The sequence below is a fragment of the Ochotona princeps genome, chromosome 13 (genome assembly GCF_030435755.1).
Source record: "Ochotona princeps isolate mOchPri1 chromosome 13, mOchPri1.hap1, whole genome shotgun sequence".
Classification (NCBI taxonomy): domain Eukaryota; kingdom Metazoa; phylum Chordata; class Mammalia; order Lagomorpha; family Ochotonidae; genus Ochotona; species Ochotona princeps.
The window spans coordinates 35,880,812-35,899,287 of NC_080844.1; the positions used below are offsets into that span (position 1 = coordinate 35,880,812).

Here is an 18,476-nt window from a genome sequence, read left to right on the forward strand (position 1 = left end):
GTGTCTTTCCAAAGGGTGAAATTCCCCCGGTCTGTAAACTCTTCCCCTTGCTGCTAGCCAACCCGTCTGAAGCCTCAGGCTGTTGCAGAAAATCACAACAAAGCAGTTGGAAATTCGGCCCCGGGCCGCCGGAGACCAGAGCTGCTGTGTTCTTAACCAAGGAAAAATATAAGCATAAAAGAAAAGAAAGAAAAAAAGGAAGATAAATAAAAAAAGATAAGAAGAAGGAAAAACCTTTTAATACATCAAATATACGGAATTTTAATCTTTAAAGCGATACATTGTCTATTATTTTAGTACATGACGTAAACCTTGCGCCCTTCTCAGGGGGTGGACTTAAAAATTAAAAATAGTTAAGTGTTCCTTTTTCAAGAACAAAATAAGGCAAATGAGGTTTTGGAATAGAATTGTTTTTTTCCTTTTTTTTTGTTTTCTTTCAGAATACATACCAAAAAATACCCATTCTCTTTCGATGGCATACACCTTAAAAATAATTGCAATTTGAAATCAGAGCTGACAAATTTTGACTTTCGTTTTTTTTCATTTTTTTTGTAACAAACATGCATGTAAATTTGTGTTTCAATCAGACATTAAATAAGAACGTACGAGATACAATCATAGCAATTTTAAAGTAACAGTAAGGAGAAGCCTGTAGCTCTGTGGCGGTTTTGTTTTTATTTATAATCTACAAGGGATGGGAGGGTGGCTTTCCACATTTTTACCCTCAAGTTTTAATTACCCCCTCCTTTTTTTTTCTTTTAACCTACACAATCCAAACTAAATAATGCACTTTTGAATCACGGGTCCGCTTGGAGCTAACATAAATAAATACCAGTGTCCACCGGTGACGTTCTCAGATGAACACTTCCGCAATTAATTTTCCTTCCTTTTCTATAAAAAGTCAAATGATTTTTCTTCCCAACTTTTATAAAGTTTGAGTGGGGAGGCGGGGGACGAGGAGTTTCCCAGTGAGACTCGCCGCCATAGTTGGGTAGATGGATACGGTGTGCGGGGTTCCTTTTTGGGGCCTGGGCGGCCTCACGCTGCTTGCTGGCTGGCTGGCTGGCCTGCTTGCTCACTCGCAGGCACAAGAGCGCTCAGGGGGTCGACAGCTTCGGCCTTGATCGCTCCCCACCCTCGGCAGCGTCCTCTCCCTTGCTGGCCCTCCCAGCCACCCTCACTGGTACCCCAGCGCCGAGGCAGTGGTCAGTCTCTGTCCATAGAGGGCATAGGGGGAGTAGTAGGGTCCGGTGGCAGCCGGCACCGGCACGGGGGCACCAGGCGTGGGGAGCGGGCTCTTGGAGTAGGGGTGGTAGCGGCTGCTGAGTCCCAGCGCGTGGTGGGGGCTGCGCAGCGCCAGCGTCCCGGGGCTGCCCGGAGCGCCTGACGTGGGGATGTGCATGTGGCAGGCCATGGCGGCCGCGGCGGCGCTGGCCAGAGACGACGAGCTGGGGTAGCCCGACAGTAGTTTGTCTGTCCCTGGGAAGGCCGTATGGGTCCGCAAGTGGCTCAGCAGCTCTTCGGACGTGGCGAAGCGCTTGTCGCACGGCCCATTGGCTGACACCCAGTTGCAGATGTGCGGGAGAGGGTCGTTGGGGAGCATGAAGCCATAGGGGTAGAGGGGGTGGCCAGCCAGCGAGGGCGGCGTGGCGCCTGCGGCGGCGGCGGCCGTAAGCGAGGAGTGCACGCCGTGCAGTGGGTGCGTTGGGTACACCAGTGGGTATCCGGATTTGAGCGCCGCTGCGGCCGCAGCAGGGTCGTGCGCGCACGAGGCGCTGGCGGCCGCTGCTCCAGCCAGGTGGCTGGCACAATGGTAGCTGAGGCAGTAAGGGTCCCGGCACAAACTGGCCGTCATCACGGACGGCGGCGATGCTCCTGCCAAGGGGCTCGAGCCGGCTGGCTTGCTGCAGCCCAGAGAGCCGGCCGCGGCGGCTGCTAGCTGCGCGCCCACCAGGCTGCCGGGTTTGGTGGGGTCCAGCGCCACACCGTGCGGCAGAAACTGAGGTGGGTAGCCGGCGTAGGCCCCAGCCAGACTACCAGGGTAGGTCATGCCAGCAGGAGGCAGAGGGAACACTGTCTGACCCGGTTTGTAGGGTGACACCGGTGCCACCAGCCCTGAGCCCAGCACCGAGGAGGAGGCGGGCGCACTGGGTCCGGAGCCGGAGCTGGAGCCCGAGGAGCCGCTGCAGTCCGCACCCAGAGCCTTGCCCCCAGGGCCCCCATCCGCGTGCTGGTTCACGTCCACATTCATCCCGGCGCTGCCGCAGCTAATCCGGCCGTGCGCCAGCCCAGTGGGTCCTCCTTCGGCGGAGGCGCCCCCAGCGCCCTTGCCGCTGCCACCACTTGCGTCCGGGTCTTTTTTATCGTCCTTGCCCTCCGGGCCGCCCCCGGCCGAGGGCAGCATGCCTCCTGGCGAGCAGGCCGAAGCGCTGGAGCTTGGGCTGCCTGTCCTGGGTGTGAATGGCTGGCAGGTGGCGCTCGGTACCCGGAATCCTGACTTCTCTGTCGAAACACCCCCGCCGCCACCTCCGCCACCGCCGCCGCCTCCACCTCCACCTCCCGGCTCCTTCTTATCCGAGCCTGGTTTGGAGTACGGCTTGAAACTCGACTTGTCCTCCACACCGATGTCGCTCAGCTTCAGGGGGCCTGACTTGGTATCCTTGTCGCCCCCAGCGCCACCGCCACCGGCACCACCCGCGCCCCCATTGGCGGTGACCGAGGAGAGTTTGGACGAGGGCGAGGGGTCGGGTTTGCCAATCTGCGAGCAGGTTTGTGCCAACAGCGCCAGCGGGCTCTTCTTGGCATCCAGCTGTGGGTACAGACGGGGGTCACACAGAGAAGAAAAGGGAAACCTTTAGAATCCTGGTTTCTAGAGTTCAAAGGCCTCTCCCTGCTTCTGCGGCACCAGCAAAGGGGCACAGTATTAGCCCCCGCCCCCGCCAGCCACTCACCACCATCCTAGCCCTCGGGAAAGGTAGCGGACCCCCATCTCCCGCCGGAAGCCCTCTAGTATTCTTCTACCACAAACTGGATCCCCTCTCACCCCCAAATCAGTGCAAGATCCCAGTGTTCGCAGCTAGATCCAGAACCGCACCCCTGTTCCCGCATATCCTCAGAGTAAGGGGGCAGGGGTGGATAGAGCCTCCCAGGCTATGCAGCTGCCAGCTCCAGGGTAGCCGGATTCCAGACGCCCCTCTCGCCTTGGAGCCGAGGGGTCGGGTTTGGGATCTGGGTTTTTAATACCAGAAGCAGCAGCAAATTTGGGCTGCCCTGTCCCCTAGCATTCATCTGGACGCCGGGTTCCGCCTCCAGTTCTTTTAGCACCCCAGTTTAGAGGCTCACAAGCACCCCCCAATTCCTCAAACAGCTCAATCACCACGGTCCCCACACCTCTACCCACAGTGGACGCAGAGATAGAAAATAGGGGCCGCCACCCCGGGTAGTTGTCCCGTCGCCACCGGGAACAGAGGGTTCCTTACCTCGATGGGACTGACGGGCGTGGAGGGCAGGGGCTGCAGGTACTCAGGGTGCAAAATATGGCCAGTCCTCGCCGTCAACATCTTCAGTACCTTGATGGGCAGGCGGTTAGCCTGGCGCAGGGGGTCAGAAGGGGGCACGGCGTGCACAAAAGGTTTGGTGCTGCCGGCCGGGGCCGAACCTGGGCCGGGGCCGGAGCTGGAGCTGTTTCCAGAGAGCGCGCTGGTCCAGGCAGGGTCTGCGCCGCCGCCGCCGCCGCCGCCGCCGCTGTGCTTACTGCTTCTTAGGGCAGAAAGCGAGGGCGCTGTGCTCATGACCCACCCGCGCGCATGGGAGCAGCGGGGGGAGGGCTCGGGGCTGCGCGCTCTCCCGGGGAGCAGGAACACCAGGAGGAGGAGGAGGAGTAGGAGCCAACAGAGGCAGCCACGGGCGTCTGCAGCCTCGAGCGAGTAATCCTGGGTGGCCGAGCCACAGGAGCCAGCGGGCCGCGGGGAGTGCCTGCCTCTGGCTGCGCCCCCTGCGCTGCGCTCTGGCCGCCCCGCGCCGGCGCCGCGCTCCGCGATGTGAGCCGCTGCCTGTCCAGCCGGGGCTCTGGCGAGGAAACTCACTTCAAAAGCAGCTGCACCAAGGGGGAGATTAAAGCCTTTGCCGCCTTCCAATCAAATGGGAGCCCGAGGTGATTGGAGGGTCAAGGGGATGTGACGCGTCCCGCGCCGCGCCGCCAGGACTCTCAGAGCGGGTTTTAATGGGCAGCTCCCTCTTCGCCGCCCCCTCTCCGCCCGTCCCCTCCCTCGGCTTCGCTCCGAGACCGAGGTGGACACTTATTCTACGTTTGCCATCCACCGCCTCTCTCTCTTTTTTCCTCTCCCCGTCGTTCACACAGAAATAAACCGAAACCTTCTCTTGGAGGGAGGTGGCGGGGACGAGCAGCCCGCGGGCGTATCCAGAAAGAGCTCCGGCAACCGCCTGGGCAGCCGGCAAGCTGCGCGCTCCAGAGCGCGGACACCCGGTGTAACTGAGCTGGTGCCCGAAGCGCCTACCAGGGAAGGAGCGGTGGGCAGCCGGTGTGGCAGCAAGCGCGCCCGCCCGCTCGAGTTTCCTGAGACTCAGTGGAGGAGAAACCAGAAACCTAGATGGGCAGCGGAGGCGGCAGCGGCTCGTCCCGGAGACGTGCGCCCGGCACTCCGCCCTTCCCGGCCAGCAGGAGCGGGGGGTCACATGCTTCCTCTGTTTCACACTCAGTCTCTCCACCCTCCCTCCCCCTCCGCGTTCTTACTCTCCCCTGCCACGCTCCCTCCCCACCCCGCGCGTTTGGGTATCTCCACCCCTCCATCAATTGTCAATGTGCCTCGACCGCAATCAATCAGTTATTTGTCAGCTCTTGTCAATCCGCCCGTGATTTATGTCAGCTTTTGTTGCTGATTACAAGGCGGGTGCGACTTGAAGGGAAAAAGAGAGAGAGAAGAGAGAGGAAGGAAGAGACCGACAGAGAACCGGAGGAGGGGGGAGAAAGAGGGACTGCCTTCAGGGGATTGGAGGGGGGGGGCGAAAAAGGAAGGAGAGAGGGGGAAGGGGTGCTTGAGAGTCTGGGAAATCAGGGATAAGCGTGGGTGCACAGGTGCGCCCAGGCGCTCGGAGGGCACGCCTTGGGGAGCCTAGGCTCGCCCACCTCTGGGGGCTTAGGTGAATTCGGGCTTGAGTACCCGGGACAGACAGTGGGAAGGTCTGACACGGGACGTTTCCCCTCCTCCGCCCCCAACCCCTCAGGGGCGCATGGGGGACGTCAGGCCGCGTCGGTGGCCCTGCAGCAGCGTGCTCCGTAGTGCCCCAACTTCGCACTCGTGGATTTTCTTCCGAGAGCCACGCCAGCCACAGAACCTTGCGTCCTGGGGGGTTCTGCAAGAGTAAAACCTCCTTAATGCTTCGCCCTCCCTCCCACCCCTGGCATAGTAGCAAGGGCTGAGAGGACTGCGGAAGAGGCCGGCCGGTGGGTGCGAGGGGGAGAGTCATCTCAAGGTTCAGGCCACCCCTCCTTCGGGCCCCTGTCCCCTGCGCCCTCTCCGTGTGCCACGCAGCCGGGTTCCTCGGAGCTGCTCGCTGGAACGTGTGGGAACGCCAGGCCGGCTCTGACCTGCGCTGGAGAGCGGAGGGAAGGAGCCAGAGGGAGGGGGTGGCTGCTTGTGGGAATGCGGCTCTTGCCGGGAAGCAGAGCGGGACCGCCGCGTTCCTCTTGATTTGCACCGGTCACTCGGGCTGTTGGCAAGAAGAGGGGCGGCGCCGTGCATGCCGCCGGCTACCAGGACCTGGCGCAGAGTGTGTGCTTGCGCCCGAGCCGCCGTGAGTAGCGTCTGGAGCCGTTTCTAGGGGTCACCCACCTCCAGAAACTCTCAGAAACTCGGTGGGAGCGAGAGCAGGACACACCCCCTCCTCGGTATGACTTGGGAAGACTTTGAATCTCCCTTCCCCCACTTTTCCGCCCTGGCTCCTCTTTTGTTGTCAAGTCCTTTTGATAAATGGTGGGGGCTGGAAGCGCTGAGAGCGGGGAGCCTGTCTGTGCCGGTGTGGGGGGCAGAGGCCGGGCCTGGAGACCAGGTTTCCGCTGGCGCCCCATCGCAAAAAGGGGTGATCGTGTGGTTCGTTTGGTTCCGAGACTTGCCTGGGGCCGGCTCGCTCCTGTCATCACCGCGTCACCTTCTCTCCCCCCCCCCCCCCGTCTCTGTCGCCCACTCTGCGCGGGTACCGAAAACTTTGAGGGGGTGAGTTTTAGAATTTTTCTCATTAGGCAATTCTTTCTCTGCGTTTAGGTGGGTTAACTTTATTAGCCGGTAACTTGACCAAAGCTGATTTGGAGAGGAGAGGGGAGCAAGGCGGTGTGCTCACCAGTGTGTGAACAAGCTGGTGTGGGTGCGTGTGTGCACTCGCTGCACACGTGTGTGTAGGAACACATCTGCCTTCCAGGGGGCTGGTTGTAGTGTCTTATGCGGGGACCAGGAGTGAGGCTGTGCGGCTGCCACCAGTGAGTGACTTGCGGGAGTGGCAGTGCGTTTCTGAGGGCAGGTCAGTACCACTGCTAAGCGGCTCTTCCCCGCGGGAGTTAGTGTCTGTGTCCGGCTGTGTAGGTGTCGAAGCTGGCCAAGTACAGTGCGTCTAGCGCTGGCAGCCCGGCTTCTGCCGCGTGTGGCTGTGGCCTCTCTGCGAGGTCTGGCCAACTGAATGCTGCCAGGGCGCAGCTAGAGCTGGCTAGGGGGTAACCGCAGGCCGGGCGCAACTACCCAGACCTGCAGTCCACTCTCCATGCAGTTTGTTCCCTAGCTTCTTTCCCAGCGATTTCTTTACTACCCCCAGGAAGGCAGGCCCAGGACCCAAAGCCTGGGGGAACCGTGTTTTGCCCCCTCCCTTGCGTCCCTCGGTAGGGTAGCTGCGTGGGCACCGTTTGCGGGCCACGAGCCATTACTGGACTCCAACCTCAACTCCTAAGATCCGAGCGCACGGGGGCGCCTGGGGGACTGCACGGTCCCCTGGCTTTTGGGAAGCGTCGTTGGGGCCTGCTGCCTGCTGCCTGTGGAAGGCCAGACCCCTGAAGGCTGCGGGGGTGGGGGCGGCTTAGGGACCTGGAAGGGGGTGTTATTAATTACTCGGCGCTAGACCCAATGCTTCCAACCCCCAGCGGCGGTTGGCGTGGATGTCCTGCAGATTTTATTTGCACACAATGAAAATGATTTGTTTTCTCTCAAAAAGGAGTGGGCTTGGCAGATATTTGAGGACCGGGTAGGAGGAGGGGGAGGAGGAAGGGGAGCGGGCTAAGGAGAAAAGTTTGAAAATGCCTTGAAGTATTCACTGTCGAGATGGCTAATCAGTATTGAGGCCGGAGGGCAGGCGGGCTGCCTTTCACCGCTGCTTCGCTTTCATCTCGGGCTCGGCGGAGGCGCTCAATTAAAAGCCTATCAGTTTGTAAGTAAATCAACGCCTATCAGAGTTGTCACATCAAACAAAACGATTATTATTGCAGCCCGCCTCCCCTATTAATCTCCCTCGAAGATAATCCGCCTGACAGGTCAGGCCCGGCGAGCTGGAAAGCCTGGCCCAGAGCGCCCCAACCGTCCGGGACTGGCGCACGTCCCCAGGGGCCTCCCCACCCTCGGGCTGCCCGGCCAAGCCGGGCCCAGAAAGCAGAAAAGAGTGCCCTGGGGCTGGTGGACCTAGACCGGTCCCACCTGCCTGGGAAGCGGGGCCTGCGCACCGAGGCTGGTGTGGGCAGCCTTGCCAGCACGGCCCTCTCTGCTTCAGGGTGCGGAAGCCTCTCCTAGCCTGCCGGCCCTTGTTACGCCTGCGCTCACCTCCCCTCTGGTGTTTCATTTCTTTTTTTTCCCTTTATCTTCTTTTTGTTTCCACTCCCACTTATTTCGTTTCCTCCTTTTTCTTCTTTTCCTGCTGAAAGGGAATGTTGCCCATTTCCACTCCCCTGTAGGAATCCTGCAAACCACGTTGCACATACTCTCCCGAATGGGGCATTTTCAAGGCCTGGATTATTTCTGCCTGAGCAAGGTTCCTCCAGAGTGAGTGAAATTCCCAAGAACTCATAGCAGAGCCCTCCATGCCCAAGTAAGATTCTTAGAAGAACTGTGCCCGGTTGAGGCTTGGGTATCTTCGGAGGAGAGGGGAGAGAGGCGTGAAAGAGCGAGAGCAAAAATAAACTTAGGATGCTCAAATGGGCAAAATATTGAAGGCAAGTGCCTTATCCTGGATGTAGGATATGGCTGGTCTTGATATCTGGTGTGGAAGGTACCCTCTGGGCAGTAGGGCCTCAAGGTTGAGTTCGCGAGGGGTGTCTAATATTTCACAAGAGTGCACTGCAGATTGCTGCTTCTCAGGCCTCCAGTTGGCATTTCGCAGGCTGGGTCAGGACTGGCTTGGGACATTGGAATTCAGTATGACCCTCCCTTTTCTGAGCGTTCCAGTTCCATTGTAATCTGTAAGCCCAGACCGCCCACTGCCAGAGCTTCGTGGTGGATTCAGAGTTGAAAGCATGGAGTGCGGAGACGGGGGTGGGGGGGGGGGGGGGGGGGGGGGGGGGGGGGGGGGGGGGGACCGCAGGGGCCTATTACTCTTGATGGGAAGTTCAGAGGCCCCCACTAGGGTTCTCTTCACTGCACTCCTGGCTGTAGTTGGGCCTCAGGCAGGTCACAGCTGAGCGGGAGGCTGCAGGCACTGAACAGAGCTCACCTAAGCCCGTGTGGCACACCAGGCTACATTCAAAAGCCGCTGCATTTGTGTGCCCTCTCCATAACTGGCTTTGTAGGAATAATTATTTCCCTACCTAGAAATAGTGTGTTGATACAGTGTCTTGCTTGTCTAGTTCACACTTGCAGACACTGCAGTGGATCCCTCGTTCCCCAACTCTTGCTTTAGGGAATCACGCACTGTGTGGTTATTTGGACAGAGAAGTTCTACCAGATGACACCCAAGGGCAGTAAAAAGATGCTCATCCTACAGTTTTTCCTACTTCACTATATGTGCACACACAGATAACCTAAGAATATTTTGTAACTCCATGTAGATTTCAGCGGTCCACTTGTTCCAATGGGTGCCCTTATAGCCTGAGCGATCAGTGGGGTTTGCACTGGGTGTGGAGCTGTTGTGTCATTTTTATCTCCGTGCACTTAAACATGAATCTCCATCTAATAAACGCAACCTGTCATTTTCAGAATCTATGGGACTTATCTGGCTGTCGTTTGTACTGGTATTTATCCGAATATACACAGCTCGCAGGTACCGGCAGGAAATGGCTCCCGGCTGGCCCTCTCGGCTCGCCCTCTCCGGTGCGCTTATCCTAGCCCCAGTGCGGGATTTGAGGCGCCTGCCAGCCCCTGGAGGCCCTGGACCTCCGAACGGAGCTGGATGGGCGACGCCCCCAGGTTGAGCCACTGGCAGTGCCTGGCAGCGCTCACCTTAGCCAGGACCGCGGAGGCGGGGGGTGCGAGGGTGGGGTGGAAAAAAATAGCCCCGCAGAGTCCGTCCCCTGCGAAAACTGAAAGCAGAAAATTCTGCTGCAAACACATCTGTCGCCTTTGGGAGGACTGAGCACCGGGTGGGGCGCTGGATCACCCCACGTGCTGGGCCCCCCACCTCCACCCCCGACAGGGCAACCACCCTCCCCCCACTTCCTTCTCCACAAACGCCTTGGCTCCTGAGGGCGAAAGGAGTTTGTACACTCCTGTGAGCTCCGGAACGTGTTTGCACAGGGGGCGAGGTGGCTCTGCAAAAGTTAGAGACAGCTTTGCCCAGCAGCAACCTCGGGGCTGGGCTCCCGAAGGCTTGAGATCCTGGGCAATCCGCTCCGCTTAGTTCTCTGCCCTCACCTCGGACCTGCGGCTAAGTAATTTCCAGCCATCCTGCGACACTAACTTTGTTTGCGCCGCAAGAATCTGAGGGCGCAGCCAGCTGGAACTCACCAGGGTTCCTCGTTGTACTTGGCCCCAGCCCAGAGAGCGGCCGTGTGTGTTGAGGTGGCTTCTCTACTCCGAGGGCCCCGATCCTGCGAGCCGCCCCTTCGCCCTGGGAGCCTGGGTCCTGAGAGCTGGAGAGCGCGCAGCGTGCGCGCGCGGGAACGGCCGCCAGTCTCTTGGCGGGGCCTGTCGCCGGCCCGGCCACGGCGGGTGAGTGATGAGGGCAGAGAAGGGCGCCCATAAATCGCGGGTGTCAGGGCGAAAAACTCTCTTTATTGTCTGCGTGATGGATGGGCCCGGGGACGAGACACCAAATACTTCGTATCGCCTTTAAATGGGAACACATTTTCCGCGGCCATAATTCATGTTTTTTAAATAGAAAGTTTGAAATGTTGCCTATATTTCACCAGCTCTGACATATTTATGAATTGCTCCCTGCATGCAAATATCATTATTTAAAGCGCTGGGGAGAGCGCGGGGGAGGGGAGAGGAGGCGCGGCCCCCAGGGCGTAGAGGTGGTGAGCCGGGGAAATGTCGGCGGAGGGGGGCATCTCCCCAAAGGGCAGGCGCTGGGGCACGGGCAGGAGCGGCGCCCGGAAGCCGAGCGTGCCCAGAGGCTTCCCACTCCTCGCTGCCGGAGCCTGCACGGCCGGCCGCTTGGGGAGGGGGAAGTTTGCACGTGAAGGGGGTCAGTGGACAAGCCTCCCACCCCCGACCCCTTGCGGGGAAACCAGAAGATATTTTGCATCTCCCTTGAAAGAGGCCCTGATCCTGGCTGCAGCCTCTTTTTTGCAAGAAGCAAGTAAAACACACACATACAATAAAAAGAATTTAACAAACGCATAGAATAACAACCCAACATGCTTTGTGTTCTTTGCCATTGTATCGATTTTATTGATTTTCATTCTGCAAACCTGGGATTGTGCGCGTCCGGGCCGGGAGGCTGTCACGATCCAGTCTCCGCGGGAAGTGGGCGGAGGACGACCCTGTGGGACCGCGGTCCCACAGCCCCCACCCCGACCCTTGGCAGAACGGAGCCTGGGGGCGAAATGACCGGGTCTCCAAATGCGGGGAGCTCCAGTGTCCCCGCCCCCCGTACCCGGGGTCTTCCCAGTGCCCGGTCGCACTCTAGCCGTTTATGCCATCGCTCTGCAAAAAAAAAAAGAAAGAAAGAAAAAAAAAAGCGGGCAGTGCCATCGGCCTTGCCCCTGCGTGTCCGGCCCACACCTGCGCCCTCACCTGCGAGACTTGCACCTGCACCGTCTCCCGCGGCGCCTGCGGCCGCGCCCAGCACAAACACGGAAAGGAGGGCGAAGGAGTGAGAGGCACAGGCAGCCCCACTCGAGACGGCCAGACCCGTGGACCGGGTACCGAAGCCCCGGCCGACCCAGGCGAGGTGAGCCCGGCGCGGGGAACCGGCCGTCGGGGAGCTGGGCTAGCCGGGCGGCACTTCCGCCCCTACCAGCAGGCCCCGCCTCCCGCCACCAGGCCCCGCCCCCGCCGCCAGGCCCCGCCCCCGCCAGGCCAGTAGCCCAGCCAGGCAGAGGCCCGGGCGCACGAGAGGGCGGTGGGCAACTCCCACTGCCCCGCCTGGGGCTGGGGCTTTTTTTTTTCTTTTCTTGTTCAGATCCTGTGAACAAAAGCGTGTGCAGCTAACGACTCAAACTTACCCGGAAGCTCCGTACAGACCGTGGTCCTTGTAGCCTTAGGACCCGTCTGGCCCAGAGAGCTGACACCTAGGGGAGCGGTTGGGGTGCGGGGGAGGGAGGGCAGTCCGTGCCTACAGGGATCCCGTTCAGGAAGCACGTTGTTCATGTTGTGCCAGGTGCTAGGAATTTTGTGTAAATCAACTCTCTGATCCCTTGTTCCCCCACAAGAAGCTGGAGTGTGGGGAGAAGAAATCACCTGGCCTTACCCACACCTAGTCCCTAACCCACCACTCTGGGGTGGGCTGGCAGGGCAGTTATGTCTCCAGTGGCCATGCACACTCGGCGTGTAGCCTCAGCTGATGGGCAGGATGGACCAGAGAGGGAGGAAGGCCGGAAGCCTCTGGCCAGCTCCCAGGCTATTGGGAACCTGGGACCTCTGAGCATGCCTAGGTGCCAATAGTGCCAGACCATTAAGGGCTCTGCATATTCGAGATTTCACAGTGTAGGGCATGTGTGTCGGTTGACACAGTTTAGTGGAAAAGTTTGACCACGGGTCACCATTGGTACGCGTGTCCCATATGATACTGTTCACTGGCAGTGCTTACAGTATCATAATATAGGGTGGGTATTTGAGGTTTTTCACCCCCCTTCCTGTTTGAAGCCTCCTTCTGGCCACCCTGGCCACTGAGGCTTCCCAACCCCCAACCCATGGGATGCCCCCACTCCAGGGGGATTGAGTTGAGATTGAGGGTCCTTGTTAAGCCCTTGTTGGCAGCAGCAGCAGACTTAGAGAGCCCTGTACCCTCACACTGCCCAGCGGCTGGGGGGGCAGAGAGGGACGATGGAGAGCTGCCACCATGCCTTAGCAGACAGCAGCACCACAGCTGCGCCTCCACTTGCTAGCGGCTGTGAATCCCCATCCATCTCCCATGTGTCCATCCCCCATCTCCTCAGGGATTCTGTGAGCTTCCTGATACTCTCTTGATGGGATCTTAAGCCAGAGCCAGTATCAGCTGATTTTGCTGTCACCTGGCTCTCGGGGGGAGGGGACTTCTCCGTGAGCCTGATGGTGTTTACTTGGTAGCTGTGCCCATGGCCTCCTATGATGGGTACCAATGGGAGATCAGGCACCACACAGCTCTCCTGACTATCTCCAGCCCAGCTAGAATTAGAACTGAACGATTTACTAAAGGGAAAGAGTCGTTCCAGCACTAAGAGAAGCCTGCTTGCTGCTTTCACTGAATGCCTCTTGTGCCTGGCCACTGTTCTTTGTAGCTTTGCAGCATTGCCCTGCTCACCTCTTACCAAGGAAGAGGTGTCCCTGTCTGGCCTGAGGACATGCAGAATTTCTCCCCTGTACTCCCAGCCCTGTCCCCCTCCCCACCCCAGGCCTGTGTGGCACTCAGTATGTCTGATGGAGGTTTCTAGCGCATCAAAGGACTCTGTCAAGATCGACCACCTTGGGTGACAATCAACTCTGATTCTTCCTGGCAGAGCTTAAGAGCGTAAGTGCTTGGTACCTTGGGGTAATGGGAAAAACGGCAATCAGTGGCACAGGAACACCTCTAGTGGTGGCTTGGAATATTCCGGGTCTTGTGTGAGTATGGTGGTAGTATCAGGGAAGACGCATAAGGCTTTCTCCCACACCCCTGCCAGCATGCCCTACTGGCCTGTGCTCAACCCCACCCCTTGGCTAAGATGCTTCATGGCTCTTGCTCTATTTCTTTTTCTTCCCTTCCTTCTTCCCATCCCTTCCCCGAAGCACAGTGAAGGGCAGCTAGCTTGTCCTCCTGCTTTCATTCCCCACGAAGTTTGCATGTGCATTCATAGCCCTCAATACACACTGGGTCTGTGAATGTTTCTGGAGGCTTTTCCTTCTTAGCCCTCCTCTACCTTTGTCACTAAACTGTCTGTCTTCCAGGGACCCCTTCAGGTTCACAGTTCCCGGACCATGTCCCCCTACTCACCAGGTTGCACTCGGACAGTCAGAGACTTTGTTGCATTTGCAGTGTTCCCACCTGCTTCAGAAGAAACAGGGGCCTTGGTGGCACCCACTGGTGGGGCTCAGCCCATTCTACAGGGTAAGTAGTGGTAGGGGCCTATGTGGGGAGGGTGGAGGGTGTGGGGCTCAGAGAGCAGGGTTTAGAGTTGGCATCTGTTGGAAATCAGCCCTGGCTTCTTTCCCTTGGTGGTAATTGGCTCCCAGGTTGCGAGGACTGATTCTGCCTTTAAAATGGCAGTTCCTCAGGTGGCTGAATGAGCTGCTTCCTGCAGACTCCAAAGGCAAAGGCAGTTGGTAAACATTGCCAGAATGAGGCTGGCAGTCATGGGAACCAGAGGTGGATGAACACAAAATGTCACAAAGATAAAAGAGGAAGAAGGGTTCTCCTGGAGGGGTGAGGTCCGTCTCCCCCGGGGGCTTCTGCTCTGGCCTTCCTCCCCTGCCCATCTCAGAACCTCCCTGTCCCACTTTCTCAAACACTGCTGTGATGACTCCCCTTGGGTGCAGACTTCATGGGCAACTCCATCTAAAAGTATTTCATATGGTGGGGCTGGCATTGTAGTGTGTTGATGTCCTATAACGACCCTGCCAGTGTACTGGCTTGCTCTGCTCCTGATCCAGTTCCCTGCTCATGTGCCTGGGAAGGCAGTGGAAGATGGCCCAGGTCGTTGGGCTCCTGCTCCCTACAGGAGAGACCCGAATGGAGTACTGGGCTCCGGCCTTACTTATCCTGACTGAGGTATTGTCATTTGGGGGGTGAACCAGAGGACAGAAGATGCTCTGTTGTTTTCCTCTCTGTATGTCAACCAGTCTTTCAAATAAATAAAACAGATCTTGAAAAAGCAATGGAAGCGTTTCACAGGCTTTAGTTCTTCTGACTCCATCTTCCTGCCTTCATAGTTTCATAGTCCCACTGTCTCCCAGGACCAGCCATCCAGGCAGCCTGGTGAGCTTGCCGCTGACCCCACCACCCCTCCTCCGTCTAGCCTTTGCTGTTAGGGCACCTTCCTGCACCACCCAGCTCAGCACTCACCATGCCTCCTCTCAGTGTAGAACTTGGGACTCCAGCAGATGGTGGACTCTGGACCAAAGGACAGGCCCTCCCCCTCTAGTCAGTGTGTTGCCAGGGGCAAGGTTCTTAACCTTGCTCAGGTTTCCATTTCCTCCTCTGCAAAATGGATGTGATAATGGATCCTGCCTCATGCGATCAAAGGAGTCCCTGAAATGGGACCTTGCATGGGCAGGGCATGCAGAAAAAGCCCCAAGTAGTGATTATTGTCTCCAGTGTTCCCTTTTGCCTCTGAGCCCCCGAGTGTGGTCTGTGACACTCATCCAGCAATTCATTGCCCACTAATGGATGACATCTTTCATTAGCTGTTTAAATCCTTACTGTTCAACTTTGTGTGTATCTGTGTGTTCAACTTTCTAATTAGAACTTCAGCTCCTTCAGGTCTTCTTTATATTCTCAAAACAGATGACAGAGCTAGGTAAAGAGTATGCATTTATTAAAATGGGTAATAAAATGTTTTATGCCCATGCATTCCTTTCATAAACAGGCTCTCCCTTAATCCTCAGGACAGTCCTGCAAATCATGTGCAATTACTCCCATTGTATAGGTAAGGATACTGAGGTCCATGAAAGGGAAGGCGGCTTGCCCAAAGTCTTCCCAGCGAGGGCTCTGTGAAGCAGCCTCCCATGGGGGTGCCTTCTGCTTTCTCCCTGTGATACCTGAAAAGGGCTTTTTCTGCTCCTACAGCCCAGTGTCCTTGCCTCTCCCCCCCGCCCCCCCCCCCCGTGTCCTTTCCATGTGCCCCAGGGAGAGGTGTTGGAGATTCCACATTCAGGGTAAGAGCAGGGACTTGCCTACAGCCCCAGTAAGTACCCATAGCCACGTGGGGACCTCTCACCTGGCATGGTGGCTCAGCAGATGAAGCTTCCATCTGCAATTCAGGATGGGCAGCAGTTTGAATCCCAGCTCTGTGCTAATGGCCCAGAAAATCAGTGGAGTGATGACTCCACTACTGGGTCCTCCCAATCTGTGTGGGGACCCAGATGAAAGTTCTGGCTCTAGAGGGGCCCCTGTGGGACTATGGCCATGCTAGGGTAAGATCACAGCTGAGTGCAACCTTCCTCTTGCTTGCTTGTAGTTCTCACTAGAAAGTCAAAAATAACAACAACAAACTAACCAATAAGCCCAACCAACCAATGAACCAACCAAACAACGATGACAGCAAAAAAAACAAAAACAAAAACAAAAACAAAAAAACACTGGCTTCTGTTATGAGCCGAGGACAGAGACCGTGCAGGGTTTGCTGTTTGATTTAACGAAGGCGCCAGTACAGCCCTCCACTGGCTCTGCTGCTGCTGCTGCCTGAGGCAGTCTCTCTCCTCCCCTCTGGTTCACAGGCAGCCAGGTGGGAAGGGACCCCAGGTTAGTCACAGGCTTGAAATGCAGGGGTGGATCGGGAGGGAGAAGTGATGGGTGTGGGGTGGGAATTTGGGGATTCTTTTATCCCCAGCATCTGACAGGCTCCTGAGGGGTGGAAATGACTGGTAATTAGCCGAGTTGTTCTGCAGTACTTGCTGAAGACAACGCACTTCACAGTCTCCGTGACCTCTGCAGCCTGGTGAGGCTTTGTTATGTAGATGCTCTTAATTGGGTGAGTCACTTGCTACAAAATGCTCCAGGAGAGGGAGCGAGCTGTGGGCTGTGTCTGGGGAGGCTTCCTGCCAGGGTGATAACTTGGACAGGCAGGTGGGGTGGGGTGGGGATGGACACGGAGCACCAGCAGCAGGCGCATCAGAGAACTCCATGGGCACCTGTGGGAGCAAGGAATGCTGCCTGAAGTGTGGAAGTCTTTGGGACAGCCCCAATAAAGCCAGGGTTGACCTGAGGCCTTCTTTGTTTCTTCTTGACCTTCCCAACAGTGTTTTGAGGGAAGGCTGGGCTATTTGGATACAGATGCACGCACGCGGCATGGCCCAAGAGTGGGTGCTAATGTCAGGTACGTGGAGCAGGCGCTAAAAGGAGTGGGTGACGAAACCTGCTCATCACTCCTTTCAAATCCTTAGCTTTTTACTTAGAAATATTTCCAACTTGGGGAACACAATATAAAAAATAGCACAGCCTTCACCTAGACTGACAGCTATTAATACTGACCCGTTTTTATACACACATACCGTGATTTCCCGAACAATTTTGTATCTATTTTAAGATTTATTTGTATTCAAAAGTCAGATCTACAGAGAGAAGAGGTGGGAAGCGAGAGATCTTCCATCTACTGGTTCACGCCCCAAATGGCTACAAAGGCTAGAGCTGAGCTGATCCAGAGTCAAGAACCAGGAGCTTCCTCTGGCTCTCCCTTGTGGGTGCAGGGACTCAAGGACTCGGGTCATCTACTGCTCTCTCAGGTCATACACAGGGAGTTGGATCAGAAGTGGAGCAGGTGGGGAAACAAACTGGCACCCATGTGGGCTGCAGGTGCCACAGGAAAAGGATTAACAAACAGGCTATGCCACCATACCTGCTCATTCGTGATCCATTTTGAAAGTTATTTTGTTTTTGTCTTTTTTAAAAAAAGATTTATTTTTAAAAAGATTTATTTATTTTTATCGGAAAGGTAGATACACAGAGAGGAGGAGAAAGACAAAGATCCTCTGTTCTATGGTTCATTCCCCAAGCAGCTGCAACAGCTGGAGCTGAGCCAGTCCAAAGCCAGGGTCCCAGAGCCTCTTCTGGGTCTCCCACGCAGGTGCAGGGTCCCAACTGCTTTCCCAGGCCACAAGCTGGAAGCTGAATGGGAAGCAGGGCTGCAGGGATACGGTGAGAACTTTAGTTGCTAGGATATGGCATAGGGCCCTTGCCCTCCCCCCTACTTTTTTTTTTTTTTTTTTTTAGAGAGAAAATGTATTTACTTGTTTGTTTGGAAGGCAGAAAGAGGGAGAGTTTCCAACCATTAATTTTGTTCTCCAGATGGCCACAACAGCAGAGAGCTGGTCCAGGCCGAAGTCGGGAGCCTAGAACTCCATCCTGATCTATAGATGCTTGGTGATGGGATCAAGCACTTGGGCCATCTTCCACTGCACATTAGCAGGAGCCAGGTTCTCACCCTCTGATCTGCGGTGGTGGCATCGCAAACTGCGGCTTAACTGGCTGCACCCCTGGGCTGACTCCCTTCCTGAACCATTTGAAAACTGCAGGCTACTCAATGTCTACTCCTAGTTGTTTTCACCGTCTCTCCTCCCAAAAAACTAATTCTGTTTTGGAACCACGATATCATCAGCACAGCTAAGAAAGGTAATGTGACTCCAGTGTTGCCAGTGATGCGGAATACACAACATCAGATTGAAGTGCTCCCGGTGGTCCCTGTGACAGGATTGTAGCTGCTCCACAGTCAGTCCTCAACTGCCTGCTTGTTGCGTCTCTGTAGTCCACATTTTGTTTTAAGATTTATTTATTTTTATTGCAAAGTCAGATATATATATATATGCAGAGAAGAGAGACAGAGGAAGATCTTCTATCTGCTGATTCACTCCCCAAGTGACCACATGGTTGGAGCTGAGCCAATCCAAAGCCAGGAGCCAGAAGCCTCTTCCTGGTCTGCCACGTGGGTGCGGGGTCCCAAGGCTTTGGGCCATCCTCCACTGCTTTCCCAGGCTACAAGTAGGGAGCTGGATGGAAAGCTGGGCTCTGGGATTAGAACCGGCACCCATGTGGGATCCCAGTGGTTCAAGGTGAGGACTTAACTGCTAAGTTATTGCACCGGGCTCTTTAGTCCACTTTTATTGAGAATAGTAGAACTCCACCCCCACTCTATGTTTTTTCTTCATAACACTGCTACTTTGTGACATAGGCCTGTTGCCTTGCCACATGATGTACCTTCTCCATTTTTTCTGTGTGGT

General features: G+C 56.5%; 1 protein-coding gene and 1 long non-coding RNA gene across 2 annotated transcripts; one reads left to right on the forward strand and one right to left on the reverse strand.

Moving 5' to 3' along the window:
- Window positions 1-235: 235 nt before the first annotated feature.
- On the reverse strand, window positions 236-4,646 carry ZNF503 (zinc finger protein 503). The gene is made up of 2 exons (XM_004583514.2): window positions 3,480-4,646; window positions 236-2,809 (listed from the first exon to the last, which is right to left on the reverse strand). Exons 1-2 carry the CDS (start codon window positions 3,789-3,791, stop codon window positions 1,178-1,180), a joined length of 1,944 nt encoding a protein of 647 aa, XP_004583571.2. The 5' UTR covers window positions 3,792-4,646; the 3' UTR covers window positions 236-1,177.
- An 11,209-nt stretch (window positions 4,647-15,855) lies between these two features.
- LOC131481699 (uncharacterized) lies at window positions 15,856-17,785 on the forward strand. The gene is made up of 4 exons (XR_009246517.1): window positions 15,856-16,005; window positions 16,094-16,201; window positions 16,503-16,579; window positions 17,548-17,785. It is a non-coding gene; the product is annotated as an uncharacterized LOC131481699 (long non-coding RNA).
- The last annotated feature ends 691 nt before the right edge of the window (window positions 17,786-18,476 follow it).